Source organism: Dipodomys merriami, unplaced genomic scaffold (assembly GCF_024711535.1).
Source record: "Dipodomys merriami isolate MVZ:Mamm:240054 unplaced genomic scaffold, mDipMer1.0.p SCAF_25, whole genome shotgun sequence".
Lineage (NCBI taxonomy): Eukaryota > Metazoa > Chordata > Mammalia > Rodentia > Heteromyidae > Dipodomys > Dipodomys merriami.
In genome coordinates, this window is record NW_027203937.1 from 16,812,006 (window position 1) to 16,835,672 (window position 23,667).

At 39.9% G+C, this 23,667-nt stretch overlaps 1 protein-coding gene across 3 annotated transcripts in view; it reads right to left on the bottom strand.

The window, feature by feature from the left end:
• Positions 1-23,667, bottom strand: part of Paaf1 (proteasomal ATPase associated factor 1) — a 35,017-nt gene that overhangs the window by 4,556 nt on the left and 6,794 nt on the right. For all 3 annotated transcript variants that reach the window (XM_070035033.1, XM_070035035.1, XM_070035034.1), the window contains exons 4-9: positions 17,680-17,769; positions 15,295-15,393; positions 14,558-14,708; positions 5,298-5,492; positions 4,345-4,436; positions 2,049-2,164 (exon numbers count right to left, since the gene is read on the bottom strand). In XM_070035033.1, the coding sequence (XP_069891134.1) occupies positions 2,049-2,164; positions 4,345-4,436; positions 5,298-5,492; positions 14,558-14,708; positions 15,295-15,393; positions 17,680-17,769 (743 nt within the window). The remainder of the gene's footprint in view (positions 1-2,048; positions 2,165-4,344; positions 4,437-5,297; positions 5,493-14,557; positions 14,709-15,294; positions 15,394-17,679; positions 17,770-23,667) is intronic.

Genomic DNA, 23,667 nt, shown 5'->3' on the forward strand with positions numbered 1-23,667 from the left:
TAATTTAAAACCACCCTGGAATGAATCTAAATGTGTCTCTAAGCATGAACTAAGTTACCACTAAAATCTCAAGTTTTTAGGGGAATATGACATGGATTGAAGATATCATTGTTAATAATATATTAACCTTTTTTACCTAAAGACAGAATTAAGACTAGTTACGAAATATTAAAACAAGATAAAAATGGTGTCCACAGAAGCCATTCAATAAGTGTTAGTTGGAAATTAGTGTTAGGAAGGAAATATAAGAAGGTAGGGACAGACATAGAATCTGTTAAATCTTGCAACAGAGAGGTATGTGATTCTCTTTGAGCTATAAGATCATGATAAAGCCGGGCGCTGGTGGCTCACGCCTGTAATCCTAGCTACTCAGGAGGCTGAGATCTGAGGATCGCGGTTCAAAGCCAGCCCGGGCAAGAAAGACCATGAGACTCCTATCTCCAATAAACCACCAGAAAACCGGAAGTGGCTCTGTGGCTCAAGTGGTAGAGCGCTCGCCTTGAGCTGAAGAGCTGAGGGACAGCGCCCAGGCCCAGAGTTCAAGCCCCACGACCGACAAAAAAAAAAAAAAAAAAAAAGATCATGATAAGGCCTGTGTCAGCTAAGTAATGATCAAAACTAAATAGGAACTGGGCACCAGAGGCTCATGCCTGTTATCCTAGCTATTAGACAAGAGCCTGGGATCTGAGAATCACAGTTCAAAGACAGCCTGAGCAGGAAACTCCATGAGATTCTTATCTCCAATTAACTACAAAAAGCTGTAACTGGAGCTGTGGCTGAACTGGTAGAGCATTAGCCTTGAGCAAAAAAACTCAGAGATAGCACTCAGGCCCAGAGTTCAAGCTCCAAGAATGGCAAAAAAGAAAACTAAGTAGGATACAGGCCAGCTTACTTGAATTGAAAATGCATGCTGGAGGCTCACATCTATAATCCTAGATAATTGGGAGGTTGTAATAAGAAGGATGAGAGAGCTGAAGGCTAACTTAGGCAAAAAAAAAAAAAAAATCTGGACTGTTTCTCAACCAATAGCTGGATATGGTGGCACACAACCATTATTCTTGTTTTGTGGGGAATGCAGTCAGATCGTGGTCAGGTATATGTTGGGGGCAGGAAGTGAGACCCCTATCTCAAAATAACCAGTGCAAAAAGGGCTGAAGTCTGGACTTGGCAGTAGAGTACCTTCCTGGCAAGCTCAAGGTTGGTCCTGAGTTCAAAACTCCAAGAAAAAGAAAAGATCATTCAGCTGGGGGAATTGCCTAAGTGGCAGAGTGCTTGCCCAGCATGTATGAGGTCTTGGATTCAATCCTCAGTATTATTAAAACAATCATTTAATTTTAGTCTAATAACTTAGAGAAAATGACTGAATTCCTTAAAAGTTAAACAATCATTTTAAAGACATATTAGTTAATATTGTTTTATTTGCAAAGTAATCATTACATATGGACAACCATGAGAGTAGGAATCAAGTTACCTTTCAATATGTTCCAGGAATACTAAAGATTGGGGCTAGGAAGGTGGCTCAGTGATAGAGTGCTTGCTTTGCATGCATGAGACCTGGGTTCGATTCCTCAGTACCACATAAACAGAAAAAGCGAGAGGTGGGTGCTGTGTTTCAAGTGGTAGAACATTAGCTTTGAGCTGAAGAGCTGAGGGAAAGCATCCAGGGCCAGAGTTCAAGCTCCACAACCAACCAAAAAAATTTAAAAAAGAATAATAAAGATAACTCATATAAGAAAAACTTATCAATGGAAAAATGCACTTTTTTTTTTTTGCCAGTCCTGGGCTTGAGTTTCTTTTGGATCAAGGCTAGTACTCTAACCACTTGAGCAGTAGTGCCACTTCTGGCCTTTTCTGTATATGTAGTACTGAAGAATCAAACCCAGGCTTCATGCATGCTAGGCAAGCACTCTACCACTAAGCCACATTCCCAGCCCAAAATGTACCTTTAATACAAAAGTCATCTATATGCTAAAGTAAATCAATGTTAAAGGCAATATAAAATTCCACTCAGCAGATGACCCACCGGATGCAAATGAATGGTGACTCACCGTGGACTTCTCACATCCAGCTGGTAAATATTTCCATCTTGTGTCCCCGCCAACAGCAGAAAACCAGAGAGAAAAGTACAACAGTTGAAGGCATCTGAGCCAACAAAGAGGAACACCTGGGAACAAGCAGAAGACAAAAATGCTGTTTAAAGATGCATTTGTTGGGGCTGGGAAGGTAGCTCAGCAGAAGAGTGCATGCCTTGCAAGCATGAGGCCCTGGGTTCGATTCCTCAGCACCACATAAACAGAAAAAGCTGGAAGTGGCACTGTGGCTCCAGTGGTAGAGCGCTAGCCTTAAGCTGAAGAGCTGAGGGACAGCGCCCAGACCCAGAGTTCAGGCCTCATGGCCAGAAAAAAAAAAAAAAAAAAAGATGCTTCCTCCCCACTTTAAGCACTCATGACTAGTAAACAAAACTCTCACCAATAGCCGACCAGAAGCTTGGCTAAGGGCTGAAGCAGTTTATTTCACACTGCACTCTGAGCAGTCTTCACACTCCCACCCCTCAGTGCTCTCACTAATCCCCCCACCCCCCAGCCCCCCACTTTCTCTTTGGCAGTACTCATGTTTAAACTCAGCACTTCATGCTTGCCAGGAAGATAATATGTTCTACCACTTAAGCCTCATCCCTCATCCTTTTGATTTATTCTTTAGAATCTTATGAAATTTGCCAGGACCAGCCTTGGACCACAATCCTTCTAAATCTGCTCCAAAGTAGCTAGGATTATAAGCTGTGAGCAACCACATGCAGCCTTCTCTATACCATTCGCATTACCACTCTACATTTGAGAAATACAATTCCAACAGAACAGTTACGTTTTGTAAAATGTCACTACTAGCAACCTTTTAAGGGGGGGGGGGTACTCTGCAGGAGAAGAAACATGCTTAAACTTTTTAAAGTGGCAATTTAAACAATCACAATTCCTTTCCATGTATCTAAAAAACTAAATTATTTTTTTTTCTCAAATTTTTTATTGTGATTAAGTGGTTACATAATTTCCCAAATTTCACAGTATTGTGGGATAGTGAAGCTTAGTTAAAGTCACAAACACATTCTAACTTTCATAGGACAAATTGTCTATCCTGGTCTATAACAGTTATGAGTTCTATGAGCTTTGCACTAAATTATTTTTATTTTCACTTATTCCATACTGTTAGCTGAAGCTAATCATTTTATCTTCAAATAATAAAGAAAAAACAAAACTAAAGGAAACAAGCCGCCGGGCGCCAGTGGCTCACGCCTGTAATCCTAGCTACTCAGGAGGCTGAGATCTGAGGATCCCGGTTCAAAGCCAACGCCGGGCAAGAAAGTCCGTGAAACTTAGCTCCAATAAATCACCAGAAAACCGGAAGTGGCGCTGTAGCTCAAGTGGTACAGCGCTAACTGAAGAGGCGAGGGACAGCGCTCAGGCCCAGAGTTCAAGTACCATGACTGACCAAAACAAAACAAAACAGAAACAAGCCAGGCAGGCACCAGAGGCTCATGCCTATAATCCTAGCTAATTAGGAGGCAGAGATCTGAGGATCACAGCTTGAAGCTAGCCTGGGCAGAAAAGTCCCTGTGAGATGCTTATCTTCCAATTAACTACTCAAAAACTGGAAGTGGACCTGTGGCTCAAAGTGGTACAGCAATAGCCTTGAGAAAAAGAACTCAGGGACCGTGCCTAGGCACTGAGTTCAAGTCCCACAACTGACAAAAAAAAAAAATAAAGGAAAATCTAATCTCAGAGAAGACAGTTTAGGAGCACAATCTGTCTAGCAAAACCTCAGAGGATGAGAGAAGAAAATCTACCCAGTTCTATTCAAATACATACTAAAATCCACCCAGTTCTATTCAAATACATACTATTCATCAATTGATTGAGAGCACTGAATGTATGAGCCCCTTCCTAAGTATTTCTTCAAATTACCTCAGAGGTAGTACAGAAGACCTATAAGGAAGATTCACATAACCTCATCACTTTACACATAGCACACTAAGATCCTAAGAGGAGAGTGACCTAAAAACCTTACAAGGCAGTAAAGCATTTCATCATCCCATAATCCTAAGAGGTAACACCTATTACATCCAGTATAGTGATGAGGAAACAGGCTTAGAAAGGTTAAGTCACTTGTTCAATGGCAGAGCCTTGATTAGATATGGCCCCAAATCTGAAGATCTTCACTACTACTTTATACTTCCCCTCACCCATGCACCCTCCTTAAGAAAGTGAACCCAGGGAGTAAGTAAATGTGTCTAAAGCAGCTTGTCAACAACTTATGTCCTCAGCCTTCAAAGCTCTTATAAGAACCACTTGCCGGCTGCCTGCTCTGCAGTCCCAAGCACTGAAGCTTCTTATCTTCCCGGGCCACCAGCAACATTTTTGACTCTGTTCCAACTTCCCGATCACCTGCGGGACAGGTAAGTCATGTTAATGACAGCCAGGCTACAAGCTGCAGTACCCTACAGCAGTCACTGATGGTTATTAATACACTGTATTCAATGGTTGTGATTCACAGATTAATTTTTCAGAATTTATGCTCTATTTCTCATTGAGGCACTATTGTCCAATAATATAAAGTTGTCAAAACACACAGATTTCTTTTTTTTTTATGTGCCAGTCCTGGGACTTGCACTCAGGGTATGGATGGTATCTCTGAATTTTTGTGCTCAAGGCTAGCATTCTACCACTAGAGCCACAGCTTCACTTCTGGCTTTTTAGTGGTTAATTGGAGATAAGAGTCTCATGGACTTTACTACCCAAGCTGGCTTTGAACCACAGTCTTTAGATTTCAGCCTATTGAGTAGCTAGGATTACAGGCATGAGCCACTGGCACCTGGCTTTTAGTTTTATCTACTCGGTTATATCATACTAACTCAAACATAGTGAGTATCACATAAATTTCCTTTGTGAACTTCAAAATGACAGAAACATAATAGGTATATGAATAAATGGTAATTCTATGGTGAAAAATAGAAATACTAGTTACAGGGCAGGAAAGGATGAGGGAAAGAAGGGAAAAACTTGGGCTGGGAAGGTGGCTCAGTGGAAGAGTGCTTGCCTTGCATGCATGAAGCCCTGGGTTTGATTCCTCAGCACCACATAAGCAAAAAGAAAAAAGCCAGAAGTGACGCAGTGGCTCAAGTGGTAGAGCACTAGCCTTGAGCTGAAGAGCTCAGGGACAGTGCCCAGGCCCAGAGTTCAGGCCCCAAGACCAGAAAAAAAAAAAAAAAAAAAAGAAGGGAAAAACTTAAGGAACTGGTAACTTACTGGGCATCTGCTCAGGGGAGCCAAGGTTTATGGAGTTGTCAGCGGCCCCCACAGCCACTCCATTAATGGAAGAACCACAGTCTGCAATGACTCCCAAGCAGGCTGAACGCCCACAATCCCAAAGTCGTGCTGTTCCATCTCGAGAACCAGACACCACATTCCTCCCTCGATCAACAATGGCAGTATCTAAGATGCCTGTCAAAAGAAAAAAAAGTCAGAGATGGAGGCATGGCTCAGGTAGAAGAGCACCAACCAAAAAGCAAAAGCACAGATACCAAATCGAATCTCAGACTAAGAAAAAGTCCCTAAGATAAAGAAAGAGTAAAGAAGATGAAGCTGTGTAAACAACTCAATCTTTTTATAAACATGTACTATGTATTAGCATGCACAACATGCTGAGCATTTCTTTTTTGTTTTTGTCAGTCCCGGGGCTTGAACTCTGTCCCTCAGCTCTTCAGCTCAAGGTGAGCGCTCTACCACTGGAGCCACAGTGCCACTTCGGGTTTTCTGAGTGGTTTACTGGAGATAAGAGTCTCATGGCGGGCTGGGATGTAGATCAGTGGCAAAGCGCTTGCCTAGCAAGTGCAACGTCCTGGGTTCGATCCCCAGTGCCAAAAAAAGAAAAGACAAAAAAAAATACAGCTAAAAAAAAAACAACTCAAACAAGAGTCTCATGGCCTTTCCTGCCCAGGCTGGCTTTGAGCCTCGATCCTCAGATTTCAGCCTCCTGAGTAGCCAAGATTACAGGCATGAGCCACCAGCACCTGGCCATGCTGAGCATTTGTAAGTGCTAGAAAAACAAATAGAATCTCTGCCTCTCAATGGTTCAAAGACTAGCTGAAAGACACATAAAATCAACCTCTGGATTTAAAACTCACTGGAATGTCCTAAGACCAGTGGTTTTCAATTCTTATTTTTGGATTAACCACCATCCCTCCCTCCCCCGGTTTGTTTTCCCTTTGGCAGTAATGGGATTTGAACTCAGGGCTTCATGCTTGCTAGGCAGGTGTTCTATTTAAACCAGGCTTTTCATCTGGTTATTTTTTGAGACAGAGTCTTGTTTTTGTTGTTGTTGTTATTGTTTTCCAGGCATGCTCCTGGTCCATGATCCTATTTATACTTCCTGTCATGGCTGGGATGACAGGCATGTATCATCATGCCTAGCTTTTTTTTTTTTTTCTGAGATGAGGTCTTGTGAACTTTTTCCAGAGCTGGACTAGAACCATGATCTTCTCAATCTCTACCTCTTAAGTAGCTAGAAATTCAGCCTTGAGCCACCAGCACTTGGCCCAAACCCTTTTTAATAGAAAAATTAAGTCAACATCTTAAGAATTCAGTTTGCAAGTCACTGTCTTTAAAAAAAAAAAAAAACACACCTTGCTGCTTACACTGAGAACTGCTTTAAAATGTTAGCCTCCTTGGCCCTTGTTTGTAGACAGGGTCCTGCTATGCATCCCAGGCTGGCCTCAACTCTGATGTCTTCCTGCCTCAGCCTACCAAGGGATGGGGCTACAGGAGGACATCACTAAGCCTGGCTAGTCTCCTCATCATAAAAATAGAAAGTAACCTCTTGTTCTGGCTGACGCGGGCCATCCTCACTCCTCCATCTTCTAAACAGACCTAAGACAATTCTGAAAGATGTGAAAAGTCAAGCTCCCTGGGGACCTCAAGACTGGAAGTAAATGAGCTCCCTGGACTTCCCCAAGTAGCTCTCAGACAGCCCAGGACACTGCAGAAGAATATAGGCTAGAACTGTTAACAGGTACAGATTTTTAAAGACTCCAAGAAAAATCTGTTGGCCCTAACCAAAAGGAAAACCAAACAAACAAACATGTAGCCAACAACAGAATACTTTCTTGGAAAAATCTAGTCAAATGTAAACACAAAAGCTTGTATCTTCCCCAACACCTCCCCAGACTCCTTTGCAGCAGGATAAACAATGCCATATTCTACCCTAACCCCATGGAAGTAAGCAGCAGCACTCCAGCTCCCTACCCAGTGGGGTTGATAGAGCTAAAGCCAGGTACTGTCAGAAGAATGGAACAGCAAGCCGAACCTCTACTCAGTGCTAGGAGATAGAGTAGAAAGCAACACACTGCTTCCCCCAACCCCTGCCCTGTTCAGTTAGCAGGACTGAGCTTATACACTGCACCAGAAAGCAATGGGGTGGTGCAAGTTGAAGTAAGTTGGTGTTCCACTTTCTCTAGGAAGGATCAGCAGGACAAAGGAAGCTGACCTTCCATCTCACCTGTCTGCAATGAAGCAGCATGAGTCAGTGTTCCACTTTGCCAACACAGAGTCAGGGGAGGCCCATTAGGAAGTTAGACATACACATTCACTCAGTCCTCAAATCAGCCCTCAACAATATATTGCCTGACGAAGATTAAATAAGACCAATAATATCCAAAATGTTCATGTTTCCCATTTCTGACATCTGGATGGTCTGTAGTCTTAGAAATACACAGCATAAAAAAGCAGAGATACTCATGGACATAAAAACATACAGTGTAGTATAGTGTGACAAATAGGTGGTAGAATAGAAAGGTGGAACAGTCTGTGGTAATCCAAGAGAACATGTCTTAATTTTATTTTAGCCAGGCATGGTGATGCACTAGCACTCAGGAAGCTGAGGCAGGAGGATTGCGAGTTTAAGGCCAATTTGGATTACATAGCCATCTTTAGGCCAGTGTGAGTGAGCTACATAGCAATATCCTGTCTTTAAAACAAAACAAAACAAAAAAAGCTAGCCAGTGCTAGTGGCTCACACCTCTATCTAATCCTAGCTACTCAGGAGGCTGAGTTCTGAAGATCCCAGTTCAAAGCCAGCCCAGGCAGGAAAGTCCATGAGACTCACCTCAAATTAACCACCAGAAAATTAGAAGTGGCACTGTGGCTCAAGTGGTAAAGCACTACCCTTGAGCTGAAGTGCTGAGGGATAGCACCCAGGCCCAGAGTTCAAGCCCCATGACAATCAGTGCTCAACAAATACTTGCAGATTGAGTACTTATGGATAATTGGCCAAAGGTCTCTAAGCTAATTAGTCATTTTTGCCTTGCTCCCATTCCTTTAAGATGAAATGACCAGATATAAAGACCTCGACAAAACTCTACAGCAACTCAATCTACATATGGTTGACAATTCAATTATGATTAACCACAAACTTCTAGACTCTTACTGGAAATTTCACTTTGAAATACTTTGTACATATTTACAAAGAGATTGAGTTGTTTATACAACTCCATCTTCTCTACTCTTTTTCCATCTTGAGGACTTTTTTTGAAAAAAATCCAATTTAGAGTCTGTTTGAGAAAATAAGGTTAAAGGTAACTCAATAAGATGTAATGACTACAATGTAACTTTCTAAATACAACTTAAAATAACACTAAATCCTATATATATATTTATTATATTGTATATGCTATATACTATATTATATATTTATTATCTATATTATAATGTATCATATATTTTATATTAATATATTAATTTATGTTGAAATGTATAATATATTGTATATAATATATACACATGTATACCTATACTTGACAACTGTGATTAGAAAAGTCCTTCCAGTTCTATATCTACTGGTTAAAGGACTTTCTAGACTAGACATTCTAAAAAATATACGTATTAGAAGGTGAAGATGCTGACACTCTATTTGGCTGGGATCAAAAGCACATGATACCACTGCTCATTTATTAATTGGGAGAGGTTGCACTAACTTTTTGCCTGGGTTGACCTCAAACTGCTATTCTTACAAGTAGCTGATATTATAAATATAAGCCATTGTGCTCTGCTGTATTTCTTACTTACAAGATATTTTTTAACTGGTCAAAAAACATTTTGAGTTTAAAATCCATCTTTCACCTGGCACTATAATCCTAGTTACTCAGGAGGTTGATAACTGAGGATTGCAGCTTGAAACCAGCAGGGCAGGAATGTATGTGAGATTCTTATCTCCAATTAAGCACCAAAAAGCTAGAAATAAAACTGTGGTTCAAGTCATAAAACATCACCCTCAAGGGAAAAAGCTAAGGTCCTGAGTTCAAGCTTCAGAGTTAGTGTGCGCATACACACATGCACGAGTGCATGCACACTCACACATACACACACACACACAGAGTAAAAAATCTGGTCTGTTTTTATCAGCAAGTTCCCATCCTTATTTTAAGATGTTACTATGTTACTAAATTCCATGGAAGTGATACTAGCTTTCTATGAAAACATTCTGAAATGTATATACTCAGGCAAGGATGCTACAGTTGTGACTAGGGAACTGTGAATAGTATTAACTGTACAATTTTCAAGTAATACTCAGCAAAGAGCAGCCATTTAGAAAGATTCCCTTTCCTTTAAAAGTAGAGTGGAAAATTGTCACCTTCTTGCTAATAAAATTGTCACTCACAAAATAATGGCATCCAGTGTGAGTCTCTTCACAGATGGCAATAAAAGAAAAAGGAGCCCTAGAGGAATGGGGTTCTCTGAGGAATTGCTTAGAAAGAAGCTTTGAAAGTAGTAACTGCCATAATGCCTTTGTAAGAGAAACAGCACACCTGTGACCTACTGAAAGCTGGGGAAAAGCTTCATGCATCCAGCCAGACACAAGTCTTCAACATATAAACCAAGGCAAAAAAAGCATTTTCCTTCAAGAAAAGATTCAACTGAATCACATATAAGCTTTTTTTTTTTGGGGGGGGGGGGTTGGTCATGGGGCCTAAACTCTGGGCCTGGGCCCTGTCCCTCAGCTCTTCAGCTCAAGGCTAGAGCTCTAACCACTTGAGCCATAGCACCACTTCCAGCTTTTTCTGCTTATGTGGTGCTGAGGAATCGAACCTACGGCCTTATGCATGCAAGGCAAGCACTATACCACTGAGTCACCTTCCCAGCCCCACATATAAGCATTTTTAACTTGTATAGGAAATAAGAATATTAGATACAATTCATAAATATTACATAAAATATTAGATAAAATTACTGTATCTGTAAGAAACAGCAAGTTTCATATGTGTGTGTATATATATATATATATATATATATATATATATATATATACAATATTTTAACAAGCTTATGCTATTAAAATATCTAGTTTTGCTGGGTCATAGGGGAGCGCTATGTGGAGTCTTTTGAGGAACCTCCATACTACTTTCCAAAGTGGTTGAACAAGTTTACTCTCCCACCAACAATGCAATAAGGTTCCCTTCTGTCCACATCCCCTCCAGCATCTGTTGTTATTAGAGTTCTTGATTATAGCCATTCTAACTGGGGTGAGGTGGTATCACAATGTTGTTTTGATTTGCATTTCTTTTATGGCTAGAGAGGTTGAGCATTTCTTCAAGTGTCTATTGGCCATCCTTCTTTCCTCTTCAGAGTTGTTTCTCATTGGGCAGTTGTTTCTTTGAAGATTTGTTGTTGGGGATTTAATTTTTTGAGTTCCAGGTATATATTAGATATGAGACCCTTGTCTGTTGTATGGCTAGTGAAGATCTTCTCCCAATCCGTGGGCTTTCTATTGATCTTGCTAGCTATGTCCTTTGCCATGCAGAACCTCTGCAATTTCATGCAATTCCACTTGTCCAACCTTTCTTTGATTTGTTGTGTTTCTGAGTCTCTATTAAGAAAATTTCGGCCTGTGCCAAGGAAACCTAAGGTTTCTGCTTTTCACATTGACAAATATGTTAAAATATTATAGGCTCACTTTCCCAGCAGAGATTAAAGCTTCTTGTTGTTGGTCGTGGTGGTTCTAGGGCTTGAATTCAGGGCTTGGGCACTGTCCCTGAGACTTTTTTCACAGTGGCTCTACATCTCTGAGCCACAGTACCACTTCTGGTTTTCTGGTGGTTAATTGGAGATAAGAGTCTCAGGGGTAGCCGGGCGCTGGTGGCTCACACCTGTAATCCTAGCTACTCAGGAGGCTGAGATCTGAGGATCTCGGTTCAAAGCCAGCCCGGGCACGAAGAGACCGTGAGACTCCTATCTCCAATAAACCACCAGAAAACCGGAAGTGGTGCTGTAGCTCAAATGGTAGAGCGCTCGCCTTGAGCTGAAGAGCTGAGGGACAGCGCCCAGGCCCAGAGTTCAAGCCCCATGGCCGACCAAAAAAAAAAAGATTAAAAAAGAGTCTCAGGGAGGGCTGGGAAGGTGGCTCAGTGGTAGAGCGCTTGCCTTGCATGCCTGAGGCCCTGGGTTCGATTCCTCAGCACCATATAAGCAAAAAGAAAAAAGCCAGAAGTGGCGCTGTGGCTCAAGTGGTAGAGCGCTAGCCTTGAGCTGAAGAGCTGAGGGACAGTGCCCAGGCCCAGAGTTCACTCATGACAAAAAAAAGAGTCTCAGGGATTTTCCTGCCCAGGCTGACTTCAAACCACAATCCTCAGATGTTACTTTCCTGAGTAGCTAGGATTATAGGCATAAGCCACCAGTGCCTGGCTTAATTTTATATTTGACAAATAAAAATAACATTTATTATATGTCAAGGATTATGCTAAATCTTTCATATGAACTATTTCATTTAATACAACTATCTCCAGTTGAAATGAGAAAATGAAAGCTCAGAAAAGTTAAGGAATTTTCCAGGTTGTACTTTCTAAGTGGTAGAGTTAAGATTCAAATAAGATTTGCCTGTCTTCTATCCCAGATCCCATACCCATTATGCTGCCTCTCTCATTATAATGTTTTCATATACTAGAGACAAAAGAAAGCTAGAGACTTGATTAAGCAAACCAAAAAGATTCTTCACAAATGAGCTACTTTAGACCTACACAGAGATACTTTGCTCATTTTATAGTAGTTTTCTTTAGTAAGCACCAGACTACATTATTCAGTTCAGTTGTCCTATGTCATCCATATGCAAGGCAGTAAGGGGCTGAGTTGCTGTCAACACTACCTTTTGCGTATGTTGTTACCACATGTGAAAACATTGAAAATGATACATGTAAAGATATATAACTATTTATTCTGTATTTTCTTACTGTTTGTGGCTTTGGCTAATACTTCAAAATCTAGAAACTGAAGAGATTAATTTAAAAAAAAAAGAGCCTCACAAAGCCCTTGGAAATTATTTGGAAGTCATCACAGTGACACATGTTGCTCAGAAACAGATTCAGATTTTTGCTCTATCTTGTGGCAATGGGTTATCCTAGCCCTGAGGCTATTAACTGAATTCACTGGATATAGATTCAACACCTAATAGGCATCAGCCTGCATCTGACCTCATATCATTCTTCCTACATGGTGTCATCATTTTTATTCAATCTAAATACAAATCTTTTTCTAAAGGAAAATAAACAAGGCTATGAGACTGCAGAAATCCCTCCCCCAACCTCAACACTTTCATACAAAAACAAAGAGAATGGAATGAGTATATGAATCAAACTTTTTTTTTTGTTTGTCATGGGGCTTGAACTCTGGGCTCGGGCGCTGTCCCTCAGCTCTTCAGCTCAAAGCTACTGCTCTACCACTTGAGCCACAGTGCCACTTCCGCCCAGCTGGCTTTGAATCATGATCCTCAGATTTCAGCCTTCTATATAGCCAGGATTACAGGCCTGAGTCACTGGCACCTGGCATGAATAAAACTTTAAACAAATTAACAAACTTTCTGTTATTCACTCTAAGTTGAGGATGGCTTATGTATTCTTAGGGAGACTTGAAGTATGTTAGGAGACTGAGCAGTCTCATGGTGGCCACGCTCAGTAGCTGTAGTGACCCAAAGGTGTGCAGACACTGAAGGAATATCTTGTTAAGGTCATCATGAAGTCATGCCTGTTCCACTGAAAAGTTTTCCTTGGTCCCACATTCAGAGTGGGGTGAATTCAGAACCTCTGGATCACTGTGGTTCCTTGACTCCCAAACTCTTAAGGGTGTCTCTGATCCCTTAGACTATCAGTTCTTCAGTCATGGGAGAAAGACTCCAAATGTCTCTATTCCCTCTCAGTGTATGTGTTTACTTTTAATCACAGAAACAAACCATTCAAATTCTAAAAGGTTAATATGTATGTTTATTAGATTATATAATTTGGCCCACCATTAAAATAAAATATTAAAACTGAAAACTTGATCTCTGCTTACAAGTTTCTCATGTAGTCAGGTTTACAATGCAAAGACAGGTATAAATATCGTACGTAGGGGGCACACACAATTGATTCCCAAGTGAGTGGTACTGTAATCCTAGCTACTCAAGAAGCTGAGAAAAAGTTGGTTTTTTATTTTTTTAACTTAGCTTGAGCAAAAAATGACACGATGTAGGAGAAATGTGACATGAAATCAGATGTAGGTTGATGCCTATTAAGTACTGAATCTTTCTATCCAGTTATTTCAATAAGTAGCCTCGGGGTTAGGATGGCCCATTCTTCTCCAAGACAGAGCAAAAATCAGAATCACAGTAATCAGGATTATAGTGGTACAGAAAATTATATTATTATGGTTCCTATGGAAAGATTCAAGATAGGGAACTATTTGAGGACACTATTCACATTTCCTGGAAATAGCATATTTATCACTTAATATTCTAAGGCCAGAATATCTCTAAATTACACACACACACACACACACACCAACTAGTCAGTTACAAGGGGAAGATATTCTCAAGTCTGTCTCTACAATCTGAGATTATTTGATTATCTAACATTTTAAAAATATAAACTGTAGGGGCTGGGAAGGTGGCTCAGTGGTAGAGTGCTTGCCTTGCATGCATGAGGCCCTGGGTTCGATTCCTCAGCACCACATAAGCAGAAAAAGCTGTAAGTGGTGCTGTGGCTCAAGTGGTAGAGCACTAACCCTGAGCTGAAGAGCTGAGGGACAGTGCCCAGGCCGAGTTCAGGCACCATGACTGGCAAAATAAAAATTAAAAAAAATAATAAAAATATAAGCTGTTATTTAAACTCATGGTAATGAACAGTCGATGTCAAGATTTCTATTTCTGATGTCTGGTGATCTAGCCATTCACTACCAGCTTTTATAGTCATCAAAAGACTCACAAGAAGAAAATATAAGCTTCTCCTTCTCTCCCTTCTTTTTTTTTTTTCTTCTCAGCACATACATGGACAATCTGGAAGGATCTTTTTTCCCTTGTCAATTGTTGAAAACATCTGTATAAGACAATTAAGTTCTAGACAGCAGTAATAAGACTGACTAGCAAAGAATTTCTAGTCATTGGGAAATATCAGCTCATCTAAATACATACATAACTTGTACATTTGTGATAACTTCTGTTTCTACCTTTCAGTCACATGTCTATGGGGATCATTAGAGAAGATTGTTCATACCTCCTTTGTGACCTTTGAAGGTCACCACACAGCTAGCATCTTCGGCTGACCAGATCTTCAGCTGAGCATCCATTCCCCCACTCAGAACCACAAGGCCTGATGGGAAAAACCTGCAACAATTCACATCAAACACATGTCCTTCCAAAACTCTCTGGAAAAACAAAAGAAAATTCCATGCTAGTTTTCTTGTTCATCCCTGATATTCTCTCACCTCCCATCTCTTTGGTTGCTTCTATGAAACACCTACATGCTATACCCACATGCTGGATTTTAGAAAAGGTTGGCCAAAGGACTACTTTATTTCATTTGTCTATGAACTATTGTTCTAAGGACTGTTGACTTCCTTTTATGGGACTGAACTAAGATGTTGTAGCACTGAATACCATGACTTTCACAGCCACCCTTAGGTCTAGTTTTAAGGATTAGAAACTTTGAAGGCTTGGAGACTCTTTCACTATTCACAAAACCCTCTGTGTAATAAGCCAGTCTAATAAGCCAGCATCTACTCTGTAATAGCAAGTGATCATAGAAGAAATAGACCCACCCACTGAAGACAATCAATCCCTAGTAAGTCACTGAGCATGAAATGGTTCTGTGATAACCAAATGGGAGAATGGAGATCAAAATGCAATGATTCTATATGTTTACTATGAACGACTCTTTTCCACCACCTAATCCAAAGTTTCTCAGACCACCCTTCCTGAATCAGCTTCTAAAAGTGTATCCAAGTCCTTTACTCTGAGTTCTCCATTTGAAGCCTGCCAGATCTTCATGCTCCCATCAGAACTAGAAGACACACCAAGGCCTCCTCCACTGGAAATGTCCAGGCATGTTATCTGTCCAAAAGACAAAACAGTGTTGTAATGAATGAAATGCTCTTATTCTCTTGAAATAATGTTGCAAACTTCTTCTCCTAGCCTATGCTTCCCAATACTTGTGTGTGATAAACAGCTGAGTTTTCAACTGAGTTTTCATCACAATCTCCTGACAAAGCCAAAGCCAACACCTTTCACTTCTCCAAACAAAAAAATATTCTTGTAATCACCTATAGTCTCCTACTTTAATATATCCCATATTATTTCTAGAGCTTCTACCTTTTGCTCTTTTGTTTTTTAAGATAGCTTTTCTAATTTTTAGGAACCCATTTGCACTAACTTTTTAAATACCTAAAGTATTCAAGTAAGAATAAAGACACTTCTGTATATCTCTATATAGGTATATATAGAGCATATATACATACCTCTATATAGATATGTATAGAGAAATACAGATTCCATATTCACAAAAGCAGAAAATGAAGAAATTAGGAACACATGTATGTTGAATAATCAAGACTGGGAAAATATTGCAAAGTCAGACATGTAATATCATGCAGCTGTAAGAAAATATTAGAGAGAGCCAGGTGCCAGTGGGTAGCTCATGCCTATAATCCTAGCTACTCAGGAGGCTAAGCCCTGAGGATCATAGTTCAAAGCCAGCCCAGGGAGAAAAGTCCATGATTCTTATCTCCAATTAACCAATAGAAAACTGAAAATGGAGCTGTGGCTCAAAGTGGTACCGCAGTAGCCTTGAGTGAAAAAGCTCAGAGAAAGTGCCCAAACCCTGAGTTCAAGCCCCATGACAAAAAAACAAAAAAAACAAAAAAAACCTAGAGAGATGACATAGAATAATGTACAGTAAGCCAGGCATGGTGGTTTATGCCTCTAATCCTAGCACTTGAGAGGCAGAGGCAGGAGAACTGCAAATTTGAAGCTCAAGCTTTATTTTGTCTCAAAATAAAAAGTTAAAAAGGCTGGGAATATAGCTCAATAGTAGAATGCCTACCTAGCACACACCAAGTTCTAGATTGAATCCCCAGTACTGGAAAAAGGTATATAAGTAATAAAGAGCAAGTTATAAAAAAAAAGGGATTTTGGAGGAAGGAAACCAAAAAAACTATGGGAGGTGGAAAGGAGAAGGTGATGGGTGAATATGACCAAAGTACATTGCACATATGAACATAGCATAATGTATCCATTAAAATTTGTAAAAATAAAAAACAGTAACATATACTAATTTTTTTAAGTTAAATAAGAAAAGTAGCCAGAAAGAAAAAAAAGTAAGTTATAAAAGAGCTATGTATTAGCCAGGTGCTGGTGGCTCACACCTGTAATCCTAGCTACTCAAGAGGCTGAGATCTGAAGATCATGGTTCAAAGCCAGTCTGGGCAGAAAAGTCCATGAGACTCTTATCTCCAATTAACCACCAGAAAACTAGAAGTGGCACAGTGGCTCAAGTGGTAGAGTGCTAGCCTTGAGCTGAAGAGCTCAGGGACAGTGCCTAGGCCCAGAGTTCAAGCCCCAAGAGCATGTATTGTAAAAACTTACTCGAGTAAAATACCTATTTTCAATAGGAGAGACTGAAAGAATTAAGTAAAATAATGATATGTAGACTTCTGCATAGAGTTCAGCTGGATCATAGCAGGCAATCAGTAAATGTTAGTTATCACTAACTACTATTATTAATAAAGGCTATCCAGCAAAAGTTCATTAGTTATCTTTAGATTATAGAGATCTGAGTGATTTTTTCACTTTCTTTTATACTTCGTCTATATATATATATATATATTTTTTTTTTTTGTAATAAGGATAAAAATTAGCTTTAAAAAAAAAAGTGTACCACACAGTAAGATATAGATGCTTTTCTGTGATTTACCTGCTAGTTTATCTACTACTTTCTTACTTCTGCCTCAAAAAAGCTCAAGGGCATTATAATAAAAACTGCTAAAATATTCTTCAAAATGGTACATTCGGAATCTTGAGATGTTCCTGTCTAGTAGGCAGGCAATAAAATATGAACAGTAGTAGCATTTATGAAAGCATTAATTATTACAAGATTATCACAGAGCTATTATGTGGCTGTGTTAAAACATACTTAAGGACATTTCATATAGTCTCTAAGATGACAAGTACAGATTTATACAAATTTTAAGTGTGGACTTAAGAACTAGTTTTGCCAATATCATTAGTTCTACCATTTTACAATGCAATATACTAATTAATTATAAATATGTTTACAGCATGAGACAAACAGGTAAAGTGAAAATAACTATGAAATTTTCTTTTTATTTATCAAATACTTACACTCTTTGTATGAATTCTGGAAAAAGTAGTATATGGTGCCAAAAACTTAGAAGATGCACTTTCCTTTGGACATGAAATATGAATGCTTTTCTAGATAGAAGGAAAGATGAAATTCATCAGTGAAGCTGCGCCAATTTAATTGAAGCCTCTTAAAGAAAACATTAGGACTACAGGAAAGTCTCATCTCCTAAGTGTACCCACTCTAATCTTCTTTCCCTGGCTCACAAAACTACCACTCTCTCCCCTTGGCTCCAAAGTTGATTTACTTCAGAGAACTGAAGTATAATTTGTTATTGCTGAGATGCCAGTATCTTTTTATGTTGATGTGAACTGTCTCATAGAATACAGACCAACAATAGGACATAACAGAAAAGCATCAGTGCATGAACTTTTAGAAGATCAAGTAGCAATATTCTGATTAGCAGCAGAGGAAGGAACAGGATCAGCAGCATAATGCACAAAGAGATAAGGAAACTCAGCACCAGCCACTAGGCCTACTGTCTAACAGATAAGTCTAGAAGTAAATCTTTGCCTATGACAATGTTCAAGATTGTTAGACCATTCATATTTTCAGTTATCACAGAAAACTGGTAAATTACGGCACACCCACACAATGTGTGGGGACTGGGTCAGGACTGCAGTGGCCAGTCCCATCTAGGTCTTAAGTTGACATAATCATATACTGGCCATCATCACATAGCTGTTAGAATGTGCAGTCATCATCTCATGTATTTCAGCTATAGCAGCAAGATTAACATTGATGGCACAGTAGGAAAGTATGTCCATCCTAGCTACTCAGGAGGATGAGATCTGAGATTTGAGATACTTTTATCTCCAATTAACTAGCAAAAAGCCAGAAATGGAGATGTAGCTCAAGTAGGAAAACATCAACCTTGAGTGAAAAAGCTAAGCAAACAATGTGAGGCACTGAGTTCAAGTCCCCACTATTCTCACACACACACACACACACACACACACACACACACACACACACATGGTTTGGTAAAGCCTTTCCTTAAGGATTCCTACTATGTAATTTCCCTTACCCTAATACCAATACCAACACCAACAACATGTTCTGACCAACAGAATGCCAACTAGCAGTGTCTCTCTTATGAGTTTCCAAGAAGATACACTCACTCAAAGGCTCCTAACATGTTATCTTTTCTGCGACAGCACTTCAAAGTTTCTTCAGGACAATGAAAATGTCTTTAAGCTGGGTGGTGATGGTTCATACTGGTAATCCTAACTAATCAGGAGTCTGAGGTCTGAAGGATAACAATTTGAGATCAGCTTGGGCAGAAAAGTCTGAGAGATGCTATCTTCAAAATAATCAGCAAAAAGTTACATTGGGGGTGAACAAATGCAGCAGTGGTACTTACTAGACACTATGTTGAAGATGAACTACACAATTTGTGGGCATGCATGGGAGGGAAAAAACTGAAAGTGAGGGAAGGGGTGACATTGTCCAAAAAGAAATGTACACTTTATCTGACTTATGTAACTGTAACCCCTCTGGATATCATCTTTGTAATAGCAATTTAAAAAATAAAAAAAGCAGGCTGGGAAAGTGGCTCAGTGGTAGAGCGCTTGCCTTGCATGCATGAGGCCTTAGGTTTGATTCCTCAACACCACATAAGCAGAAAAAGCCAGAAGTGGCGCTGTGGCTCAAGTGGTAGAGTGCTACCCTTGAGCTGAAGAGCTGAGGGACAGCGCCCTGGCCCAGAGTTCAGGCCCCATGCCTGACAAAAAAAAAAAAAAAAATTTAAAAAGGTACACTGGAGGCATGGCTCAAGAAATATAGAGTACCACTCCAGCAAGTGTGAGGCCCTGATTTCAAGACTTGAAGAAAACAAAGGGAAGGAGAAGGAAAAGAAGGAAGGAAGGAAAGAAGGGAGGGAGGGGGAGAGGGAAGAAGTTGTAAATTATCAAGATTTTCTGAATCTCTTTTCATCCAACAGTCACAGGTTTGTATACTTCATTAGGAAAGTTTCAAAATCCTAATTTTGTCATCACCGAGAATCAATATGCTGTTATTACAAGTCATCCACTTCTTTTAAAAAGCAAATTGGATATCTATATAAACAGCACTTTCTTAGCCAGCCCATCCATGCCTGCAGACCTTCCATTAATTACTTTTTTTCTTCTAACCTTGTGACAAACCCCATAGGCTGCAAGGTTACTGACCTGGATTTAGTTTCTGTACCAGAAACTACAATGTCAGCTAAATTCTCTTGGCTGAATACCATCAAGTCTGTAAGGAGCTCCAATGGCTGGTGTTTGGGCCTCTATAAGAATTGGGGTTGTTCTCAGACAATTTCATTTCCTTGGGGCTTAATTATGTGAAAATTTTCAAGGACCAGTATTTTTCTCCTGTTCATAAATCCTGCATATCAACCTTTAATCCATAAACAGACTACAAAGGAAGGTAAATGTTAAAATACCTTCTATTGTCAGCAGTAGACAAGTATGCTGTTAATGAAATGTTTTAAAGAAAAACTACAGGAGATAAAATCCAGAGGGGAGAAACTGTAAGTATGTCACATTGGCACAAAATTCAAAGTCAATTGTGTGTGTATGTGTCCTAGGGCTTGAACTCTGGGCCTGGACACTATCTCTGAGCTTTTTTACTCAAGGCCAGTGCTCAACCACTTAAGCCACTGCTCCAGCTTTTTGGTGGTTAACTGGAGATAGACTTTTCTGTCCAGGCTGGCTTCAAACCACAATCGCAGCCTCCTGAGTAGCTAAGATTACAGACACCTCGCTTCAAATTATTTTTTTTTAATCCTCCAGTGTTAATAAGCATTTAAGCATAATGACAGATCCATTGAAGAGCACAATGCAGCAACAGCAAACAGCAAAATGACTCATGGCAGTTAGGAAATGAATGTTCAACCATAACCACTTACTGTCTGAACCCACTTAGCAGGTTCACAGCAGAAATTAGCAATGATGTTTGAAGAGATAAAGAATGTATCTGGCCCTAAGTATAAAGGAAGAAATACAGATCAGGTGTTTCCAATAAAATAAATTAGAATATGAACTGAGATATGTTTTAAATATAAACTATACATAGGCCGGGTACTAGTAGGCTGAGATCTTAGGATCATAGTTCAAAGCCAACCTGGGAAGGTAAGTCCATGAAACTCTTATCTCTAATTAACCATAAAAAAAACAGAAGTGGCTCTGTGGCTCAAAGTAATAGAGCACTAACCTTGACTGCAAAACTCAAGGGCAGTACCCAGGTCCCTGAGTTCAAGCCCCAAAACTGACCAAAAAAATAAAATAAAATAAACACACACACACACACACACACACACACACACACACACACACACACACACACACACACACACCACACACACACAACAGCACACACACAGAGAATTTTGAAGACTTAAGAAAAAAGGAGTCAGGCATAGTGGCTCACATCTATAATTGCAGATATTCAAGAGATGGAGATTAGAAGGGTAACAGGGCTAGCTAATCTGGAGATAAAGTTACCAAGACCCCATCTTTTATAACAACAAACAAAGCCAGCCAGGCACATTGACATGCCTTCAATCCTAGCTATGTGGGAGGCATAGGTAAGAGGATCAAGGCCCAATGGTAGCTTGAGCAAAAACTCAAGATCCTATCTGAAAAGCAATCTAGATAGCAAAAAGGACTTGAGGCAGGGCTCCATAGGTACAATGCCTGCCTAGCAAATAGAAGGCCCAGATTTAAGTCCCAGTACTGCCAGAGAGAGAGAGAGAGACAGAGAGAGAGAGACAGACAGACAGACAGACAGACAGACAGAGACAGAAGAGAGACAGAGAGAGACAGAGATAGAGAGAGACAGAAAAAGGAAAAAAGAAAAAAAGGAAAGCAAAAGTGGCCACCTGGCTAATACGAATATTGGTAAAGCATGTGGTGAAAAGCAGCCTTGCCATGGGGTGTTCAACCTGTTAGTAGTAGTACTGGTTTGCAATTCCAACATAAAATCTGACTTTATTAGGAATAACAAACCTTTGAATCTGTTCTTTTTTCTATCAAATGAAAATTTAAAATGTCAATTCCACAGGATTGGGTTTCTTTTTGTTTTTTGTTTTTTTTGGTTGGTCGTGGGGCCTGAACTCTGGGACTGGGCATTGTCCCTCAGCTCTTCAGCTCGAGGCTAGTGTTCTACCACCTGAGCCACAGCCCCACTTCCGGCTTTTTCTGCTTATGTGGTGCTAAGGAATCCAACCCAGGGCCTCATGCATGCAAGGCAAGCACTCTACCACTGAGCCACCTTCCTAGCCCCTCCCACAGGATTGTCAAACAATAATTTTTGTAATATTTTAGTTTCATCCATATGCTGTCTCACTCAATAACCATCCTGTGAGGTATAGTATTATGTCTATGATAAAGATGAGCAAACTAGGCTCAGAGAATTATTTGTCCAAAATCACAAAACTAATGTCACAGTTAACTAAAACTTAAAATTTATGTCTTTGAGCCAAGTTGAAAGAGACAAATGGCACATGTTTTCTCTCATATGCAGAACTAAAATACCATGGCATAGTAAGTTATACAGGTCCTTAGGCATTCATAGACAGTGAGACCAAAGGACGATATCCTCCCTTAGGAGAGGAACACAAAAGCACAATGCTTATGTATATCTGATCAAACAAAATAATATTATGAAAATGAATTCCAGGTAATAAAAACAATAAGTTTTTCTTTTTGCTGATTTTTTTCCTTTCTGTTCTGTTTGTTCATTTATTTGTCTTTGGGGATGTATGAGAAGGCACAGAAATAGAAAAAGGGTAAATAAATGCAGCAATCGTATTCACTGGACACTATGCTGAAAATGAACTATATAATTTGTGGGTGGGGATGAGAGAGAAAAACTGAGAGCAAGGGAAGGGGTGATACTGTCCAAAAAGAAGTGTATTCTTTACCAGACTATGTAACTGTAACCTCTCTGTACATCACCTTTATAATAACAATTGAAAAACTTTAAAAAAAAAAAAACACCTCATGTCTTCTGACACTTTTTATAACTATAGCTGCATACAAAAAAAAAAAAAAAGTAAGATCTTAAGATTATAAAAACAGGGCTGGGAAGGTGGCTCAGTGGTAGTTTGCCTTGCATGCATGAGGCCCTGGGTTTGATTCCTCAGCACCACATAAGCAGAAAAATCCAGAAGTGGCACTGTGGCTCAAGTGCTAGTCTTGAGCTGAAGAGCGAGGGACAGCGCCCAGGCCCAGAGTTCAGGCCCCATGACCGACAAAAAAAAAAAAGATTATAAAAACAAGTATTCTCTAATTTGGGGAGTATATTCCAAATATAGTAAAAGGGAAAAAAAGAGATCAGGTGGAAGACAATGGCTTATGCCTATAATCTTAGCTACTCAGGAGGCTGAGATCTGAGGATTGTGATTCAGAAGCTCAGGGATAAAGCCTAGGTCCAAAGCCCAGGTCCCAAGTTTAGGACACACACACACACACATACACATACACACACACACACACACACACACACACACACACACACACACACACACACACACACACACACACACACACACACACACACACACGATTAATTACACAATAAAAGACAAAGAAGAAAAAAAGGTAGATTTGCCCTTTGGGGTAGCTCATCAGTACATGCTAATAGCAGCAGTTCCGGTGAGCAAGGAAGAGTAGATTACCAGTTCTAAAACACTTAAGACACTTCTTCCCCTCCCCAAAGACAAGTGAGAAAAACACTAGGTACTATTACTATTGGCTCTTCACCAAATCCCAGCCAGGCACAGATAGCACAGCTGTGCTGTCCAATATAAGGGCTCACAGCTGCATCAGGCCACTCAACACCTGAAGTAAAGCCAAAGCAAAACAAAAAACAAACACAAAAACAAAAAAACCAAGAACTGCATTTTGAAGTTTAAAATTAAAAACAGATACTCAAAACTTGATTCAGTTATTAGAAGACTTTTACTCTAAAACTATTTGCAGCCG